Source organism: Cenococcum geophilum (assembly GCF_001692895.1).
Source record: "Cenococcum geophilum 1.58 unplaced genomic scaffold K441scaffold_31, whole genome shotgun sequence".
NCBI lineage: Eukaryota > Fungi > Ascomycota > Dothideomycetes > Gloniales > Gloniaceae > Cenococcum > Cenococcum geophilum.
In genome coordinates this window covers 1,528,982-1,536,843 of record NW_027137589.1, presented here as the reverse complement: position 1 = coordinate 1,536,843, position 7,862 = coordinate 1,528,982, and the positions used below count along the sequence as shown (strand labels likewise).

Genomic DNA, 7,862 nt, shown 5'->3' with positions numbered 1-7,862 from the left:
CAACCGCCTGTGGAGGTCTAAGCTTTCTGGGAAGGAGATTGGCGTGGGTATGATTGTATTTAACGGCACCTGGGAGCCTGGTGTTCGGCTGCTGTAGTCAGTTAGGATACCCGTTGGGTTTCTTTTGGTTTGTCTAGGGGATATTACTAAAAACTTTTGCGCAATAATGACCCTTGGTCTATTTGAAATTCCACACCTGATACTGCAAATCAAACATGTGTGGGCTAATGATGATAGGCTACACTGATAACCTCTATACCAGTTGATGACATTAACAAAAACATGAACATATAACCGATGAAGCACCGAAGCCTCCCAACATATCCATTTATGGAAACACCAAGACATGCATATAAGGGTGGTATCCAAGCACCCCTAACAAAACCGCCGTGATCATAACTCCAAACCCCAATGAACCAAACACTAGGCAGCTGATATGAAAATGCACCAGGTCATTCTTTCGGTTATCATTACGCCCCTTCCTGACCGATCTAATAGTTCTCCCAAGTTCCAATATGACTCCCCAATAGCCTGGTCTTCGTCCAATCAACTCCATACTTATATGGCGCAAGAACTGGCTCTTCATCAATTCCGCAATGGTCCTCGCCATCCCTACCACTAAACCACCCAAGCGCATATGTCTTAGGCAGGCTCTCCAAATAATCTGTCATCTGCCGACTGTCCAACTTCTCCGTGTCTACAAAGCTTACCAACATCTTCGACTGATGAATGAAACCGAGCACGGACGCAATCGTACCGATTTGGCGGGGCATAAATTTGTGGGAACGGCGGAGGTAGACAAGCGTGGCAATGGTCATAAGAAATAATAGTATGCCGATGACGAGCGCAAAGGATACCCAAAAGGATTTAAAGGTCTCGTCGGAATTGTAGCGGTCGTTAGGCTGGTCGATGTTATCGTGACCACGTCCGGGGAAGAACTTTTTGCCGTCAACAGAGAAGGAGGACACGCAGACTGTTAGCACTTCGGTCATGATGGCGCCTATACCAACGACCGAGACGACGTAATGGCGGTTCATCAGAGCTTTTATGGGTAGCCAGCCTGGCATTGTGCCTGAGTAGTCTAGTGTGAGAGTACGCGGTGGGGCGTGGCGGCGCGAGAGGATGTAAAAGGGTTCGAGCATACGGACGTCGCAGTCGATAGTACCCCACAGGAGTTTGATGATGGTGGCAATTGCGGTGAGGAGGAAGGGAACTTTCTCGGTAACGGTGTTGGCCCCGTCGACAAACATGAAGATAGGAATGGCAATAGCGAAGAGCATAATGAAGAAAATGTAAGGGATACCGGCTTTGAGAGTAAGCATGAACGGGCGGCTGTCCGTGCCATGCTCCCTGATTCTTTCGGTGCTATTGCGAATATACTCTCCTTGCCAGAGGGAGCTCTTATGTAAGATGTAACGGCGGTGGCGGAGGTTTTTGTGGATAATGTGTTGAGGTGCAGTATCCAAGCCGTGGAAATCATTCAGAATATGACTTCGGGTAGCCATGGCCGCGATTCCAGCGATTCCCTTTGGGTCGGATAGAAGTCCGCTTTTGCGGCGCAGCTGAAAGAGGAGGATAATGCCGCAAAGTCCGACAAACACCAAACATGCTGTGACGGGCCGCGACCAATTCGGTTCAATACGAACAAATTTCATTGTGTCTTCTTTCCGGTCGTTCTTTGGCGGATACATATTGATTGAGGCAGACTGCAATACAGGAACAAGACCGCCAGCAACCAATGTCGCTAAAGAGGAGTAAATAACGGCATATTGTCGGTACCTTAGTGCCTTCAGCGGAACAAGCCAGGACATAAAAGTAAGATAGTCCATGTTCAAGGACTCAGCTGACGTGGCTCCGGTCTTCTTCGAGAGTTGGTAGAACGGCTCCAGCCGTTTGACCTCAAAGTCCGAGATTTGCCAGAGGATACCATAAACCACAAAAACCAATACTGGCGCGTACTTCCATGTGAAATATGCTGCTATACTAAGCTCTTGGGGTTGCTTGAATGCCAGCAAGCCCCCTCCTTCCTTTGCTCTTTTAATAGAGATCTGGCACAAGAATTCTTGAAGAGCAGCCAAGGCTAGAGCGATGAATATCAGCAATGATATATACAGCCAGTGCATGGACATTGGCCTCCAACTTGGCATATCGGGATCTGTATCATATTATTATAAAGCTTTACTACGGAAAATTTATGAAGCCTACCAGGGGGAAAGTAATAGCTCGTTTTCGCTGGTGCTTCACCATCTCCAGCGGGAGCGTTCATTATGCTACGAGTCTCGTACTCAGCGCCACCAAGGTTGCTAATATCCATAAGAGGAACTTCTGCAGAATGAGTTAGCTTACAATTATTCAAATTTGTGGTCGAGAAATTGCAACCCCCAATTGAGGTAACGGATTGTCCTTAGGCGGTTTGTTAGGGCGTTCCACGTACCAGCAACTGCTAGAATTTCTCCCCTTTGTTCAGCCACCTTCTGCGCTTCCTCTCGAGCTGAAGCATCCACGCTGGAGGGTCCTCGCCGATGGCGTGTTTGGTGTTCAGGTCCTGGATGATGCACAAAAGGCGCTTCTATCACGGACTGCATTCCCCCTCCCAGTATCCCTGGCTTACCCTGAGACTCAAGCCTGTCATACTCTGCAGCAAATCCCGCTTGTAGCATTGCCTGTTCGGTATCAATAGTATCCGCAGTACTTTTCATACTCTTCATGGCAATTGGGCCCCCGGAGTACCCAGTCAAGTCGTAAGGCACGTTTTCTTCCACTTCCTCAACACCCCATAGTTGACCTCGTGGGATATCCGCATCATCCTGATCTTCGAGCACACCATACTGCGATTGTTTTGTGGAACGCGCTGTCCGAAGCGAGGTAAGTCTGGTCAGGAGACGTTGAGTCCCTCCAGGTTTCAGAGAAGGGGGGGGATGGTGGATATCGAATGGATCGGGGACAGGCTCGTAGGTGGGTTCTGAAAACGACGGAGGGGCAGGTGGGCGTGGTATTCGGTATGCTGGCTCGGTGGCGGGGGTGAGAGGGGAGGGATATGAAGTTCGTCTGGAAGAATCATTGTCTGTGCTGATGGAAGCTACGGAGGGCGGGCGAGACGGGAAAAGCTGTGATAAACGGTCTGAAGTAGACCGGTGTTGAAGGGTTGGGCGCCTTTGGGAAAATGGAGACCCTCTTTCGACAATGGGAGAACCCACTCGGAGGGGTGAAGGGACCTGTTCGACCGAAGGCTTTCTCCCCACTGCTGGAGAACCAACACGAAGAGGGGTGGGAACGCCTTCCATGTGTGCTTTTAGGGGTTAACGAGTCCAGGCTGAAGTATAGGGAGCACTGAAAACTGCCCTCTCCCTCCCACATCCAATGACTAGAGGCAGATGCAGTATGGGATATGCTGCTAGGAATGAGGTTCCCACTCCAAGAAAACGATTTGTTAGAAATGGGCAAAGCCCGTAGTTGCAGCCTAAATCTCTGCGATTAAAACGACAGGGAGTAGCTTTTGAAAGTGCCGGAGTCAGTGTATTTCAGCCTTGTTGCGCCGTAACGAATAACTTACCCAACAGGCAACTTCAGATAGCGAAGGTAAGGTCGGATTATGGCGGAAGGAGGTCTCTAGTGAAAGACATGATGAAGAATGCGGCAAAAGGTACGCGCCCCTCTGCAGGAGTTTGCAGCAGTTATGCGGCTCCAATCACACGTGCTTCTGCGGGATCAGCCTTGCAAATGATCCGACGAAGGATGCAGCCGAACCTTAATGACAAGTGGGCTTCCCGAGCACCAGGTCGATGGCGCTAGGGACGGATGTCAACCTAGGATGAAGGAGTCTGTTTGAGATGGATGCTTTGGAGAAATGGGGAAAACCGTAGAAACGAAAAGTCCCCCTCCTTCCATGCCACACCCTAAGCACGGGTTTCTGGCTAGCGGTCGGTCGCTGAAAATACGGCTCAGCCTCACGAAAGCCTGGCGCTTGAAAGCCCGGCCATCCTGGCGCACTCCCTTTTCGTTTCTTTATGCCGCTTTAGGCAAGCGCTAAGGGTATTTTAGGAGCTAGAGCTGAAAAGAATATCCAGTGAGTTTCCGTCGTCCCCTGGGTCGCCCCTGGGTCGCCCGTACCTTGCTATCTACTTAGGTTTCACCTGGCAAAATGCGACCGACTACCTACATCTAATATTTTATATAATATAGCTACGACGTTGTTATTTAATGCAATAGATAGAGAAGCTAAAGAGCTCGTACCTTATAGTATTTTTATAATAATTAGGCGTTATAAAAGGGTCGAGATACGGCAGTGAAAAAGATTCATTTTGGTATTTTAACGCCCGTAAGCTCTCAGACCCTCGGGGAGATTTAGTTGGTTAATAAGGAGCAGTATGCCCGCCCGTGCGCGTAGTGCACGTACCAACGGGTCTGATTCACGAGATAAAGTGACTCAATAGTTACACCACCGAAACTTATAGCTTGCAACATCCTCGAAACCACAGCACCTTTCGGGCAATTGATATCCGCACGCAAGAAGCTTGTTTTGTTTTGAATTACTTCATTATGGAGTCAAATGCCTCTGATCGTTTACCAACTCCGTACCGACAAATTCGCGCTTCTTACGATGAAGACACAATTACAGTCTACCAAGCCTACTCCTCCACGATCGCCATACCAGCCGTGAAGCAGCAAAAGCTGAATGCCTCACCTGATTTCCGTTTCTCTCGTATGACATGGGTTAAACCAAGTTGGTCTTGGATGATGTATCGATCGGGGTATTCCTACAAAGATGCACGCCAAGCCCATATCCTTGCCATAAAAATGAAGCATGAGCATTTCAAACATCTATTATCACTGGCTGTGCTCACTCATGGCATATCTACAGTGACTCCAACCCTTGAACAGAAGGGAAAGAATGCGAATGTCAAGGTTCAATGGGATCCAGAACGTACACCTGCTTTGGGAAGGTTGCCGTATCGGAGCATTCAAATTGGAATTCCTGCCGCTGTGACAGAGGAATGGGTGGAGAAGTGGGTCGTTGGAATCGAAGACGTTACGGAGAGAGCTAAGGCTTTGAAAGCAACTCTCGATGAAAATTCTGACTTGACCATTGGCGAGCTTATCGAGAGAAGGCTTATCCCTGAAGAGAGGGTATACGAACTTTCGGAAGATTTGCGAATGGTCTTACACATGAATGACGAGAGATAAGAGCCTAAGACAGACTGTTAAATTCGTAAATGAATTGCCGGGCTGCATATGCATTTAATTCCCGCGTAGTATGTTTAATAGGGATAGTACACTTAATAGCTTTCCATTTGGAGTAAACTCGATAACTAAAAGTATTAAAGAAAATTATTCTCGCGTGTAGAAGTATTTAGGTGACTGTACACTTGTTATTATCCGAGGCGAAGTCATGTACAGTATCTTCTTTGCATAAAACAATCGACAAGTTTTCCTATCAACCGACTCTATCCACTCAATATCACAGCCTCCAAATCTAGCTGATAAATAGACCTTTGCGACTCCCATGACCCATTTTAGCCTTTTCGACCCACACCGTCGGCCATACAATTAATATTACAGAAGTTTTAAAAAAAGTACCGCTGTGGACCTGTATTACAACGGGCGTACATCGTAAAGTCTCCGCAACCTTTTTCGCCGGTCATGGGTATCACCCCATTCCAAAATTCATAGGAATGCAAATTAACCAGAATATATGGCCTCGAGAAGATATATCAATCCGAATACAAGGAAAGCAAAAGCGCCTCCCAATGTCACTATCACAATGGTTAATACACGCATGACCGAGAGGGTTTCCTGACGGCAAATTCAACTTACCAACTCGCATGCTCACTTTCCCTGCTATTGCTCGCCCGCCAACCACTGCCACTGCCGTACAAACAGCGTGGCCGCTGATAGCACCTCCAGTGACCCACCAGTAATCCTGACCTGCTGCCATCGCAATCGTAGCAATCTGACTCCGGTCACCCCATTCACCCAGGAAAGTCATTACAAACGTCTGGACCCAGGCAGGGCTTAATAGAAGAGAAAAAAGATTATGTAGTCCAGCCAACATTCCAGCAATTGAAGAGCCATTAGGAGATGGAGAGCGGGAAGGAGAAGATGACGGGCTTCTGGGTGGCGCTGGAAGTCTCGGGTTCGATCGTGATCGTCTTGCGCGTCCCGCTTCCAAAACATATGGCGAGATGGACGATCGCCTGCGACTATTCCGCCGCGCCAAATGTTCCTTCTCTTCTAATTCCATCTCCACTTCTTTCATTTCCTCCCCAACGCCTTCATCGGGGCTCATTGCATAACCCTCGCGTAACATTTTTGCACCAAACACAAGAAACAGTATCGCCGCAGCAAAATTTGTAAATCGTTTCGGAAGTAATGTGGGCACGGTATGACCGAGTACAGCAGAAAGAACGGTCATCGCGATGAGGGCAGAAAATGCGGCGGAAAAAACAAGAACTCGGGGGTGTCGCATAGCCATTAGAGCAGCAACAAGGAATGTTTTGTCGCCGACTTCTGAGAAGAGAATCATTGTTAGGGAAAGTATGAAGGAATGGAACGGCTGAATGACGCCGCTAGTGTCGTCATCATCGCTGGATGAGGGCGCTGAGTCTGAACCTTTGCGTGTGGGGCTAGTGTTTAGAGGGTCGTCCTTGGGTAACGTAGGAGGTACAGGGTGAGGTATATCATGGGGGGTATCGGGCAGGTCTGTAGGTTTCTAAGAGTAAAAGCTAGTTAGCCAAGTGATATTATGACTGGAAATGAGCTAAGCAACATACCTCCAGACCCACTGCACCAAGCTTGCGGGTCGATGGTTCTGTTGGTGCCTTATCTTTTATCGACTCTTGTTCACTGTGAGGTAACGCAGGCGCTTCCTTGGGTGGATCTGGAATCTTTTCCGCCTTCTCACCAGTCCGGTCCTCCTCTTTCTTCCTATCTCTATCCTTCGCAGACACACCACCCTCTGTTCCTGTTGTCCCTTTCTGCGGCGCGACGCGATCGGGATCATCCATTACCCCATCGTTTTCAAGGACCTCTTCGATCAATTTTTTGCTCGAAGATTCAGGGAGTTTTGAAGCAACTGGCAGGATATCTTCCACCTCCGCAGCAGGCTTTTTTGGTTTTCCTAGCTTTCCCTCCACAAATGGCCCCTTGTGTGGTTTTCCATCTAGTCCATCAACGGGCGCATCCTTGGTGCCAACATCCAGTTTTAGGGTCGGTGATACCGGCGGAAGGGTGGCTGCTGCGGGATAGTCTTGCACGGAGACGGCACGACCTACCTGTTTTGCCTCCACGTCCCCTGGAAGTGAAGATGCGAAGACTGGTAGGGCAGGTATAAGGAGGAGAAGGACAGGTGCCGGCCGTTTTCGTAGTCTCATGGTGATCTAGAAAGTATTCTGAAAGGGGTTGCGGAGTGCCTCAAAAAGACAGCGTGGAACTCCACACTAGGCGCGCGGGCAACGTGTTGAAGGACGGATGTTCTTTGAAGGAGGGACAAAAGCTTTTGGCACGGGCCTGAGGTAGACGGATAAAGGGTGAGTGAACAATGGGAACGGGGGTTTCGATATAGGTGACGACGTGGATTGTAGCAATATGAGGTAATTTTGGGAGAGGCTCTCCAAATTGAGGCGCTAGGGTAGTGCAACAAGGGAAGGGAACCTCGGAAGTGGGAAAGGTGCAAGGGGTTCGCAACCTGGGAAAGGAGACACACGGCGACTTGTTATTTCTGGAAAGACTACAACCCAAGGAGCAACAAAAGAGGACTGTGGAGAAAAGTGTTGAATATTTCGCAGACAGAAACGTCCTTAGCCATTGTGCTCTAGGTGGCTTTGAAGGCACCCGGACAGGCCGGCTGGCCGTTGGATCCAGCA

At 48.9% G+C, this 7,862-nt stretch overlaps 3 protein-coding genes across 3 annotated transcripts; 1 reads left to right on the top strand and 2 right to left on the bottom strand.

Moving 5' to 3' along the window:
• Window positions 1-491: 491 nt before the first annotated feature.
• Window positions 492-3,284, bottom strand: K441DRAFT_678835 (uncharacterized protein; the record flags this gene model as incomplete). Its single annotated transcript, XM_067651194.1, has 3 exons — window positions 492-2,155; window positions 2,206-2,325; window positions 2,435-3,284. 3 exons carry the CDS (start codon window positions 3,282-3,284, stop codon window positions 492-494), a joined length of 2,634 nt encoding a protein of 877 aa, XP_067502185.1.
• Window positions 3,285-4,539: 1,255 nt separating this feature from the next.
• On the top strand, window positions 4,540-5,221 carry K441DRAFT_614379 (uncharacterized protein; the record flags this gene model as incomplete). Its single annotated transcript, XM_067645676.1, has 1 exon — window positions 4,540-5,221. The coding sequence occupies one exon, from the start codon at window positions 4,540-4,542 to the stop codon at window positions 5,182-5,184; it is 645 nt and encodes a 214-aa protein (XP_067502184.1). The 3' UTR covers window positions 5,185-5,221.
• Window positions 5,222-5,311: 90 nt separating this feature from the next.
• Window positions 5,312-7,779, bottom strand: K441DRAFT_662830 (UPF0016-domain-containing protein). The gene is made up of 3 exons (XM_067649104.1): window positions 6,771-7,779; window positions 5,815-6,709; window positions 5,312-5,753 (listed from the first exon to the last, which is right to left on the bottom strand). Exons 1-3 carry the CDS (start codon window positions 7,368-7,370, stop codon window positions 5,680-5,682), a joined length of 1,569 nt encoding a protein of 522 aa, XP_067502183.1. The 5' UTR covers window positions 7,371-7,779; the 3' UTR covers window positions 5,312-5,679.
• Between the last annotated feature and the right edge of the window lie 83 nt (window positions 7,780-7,862).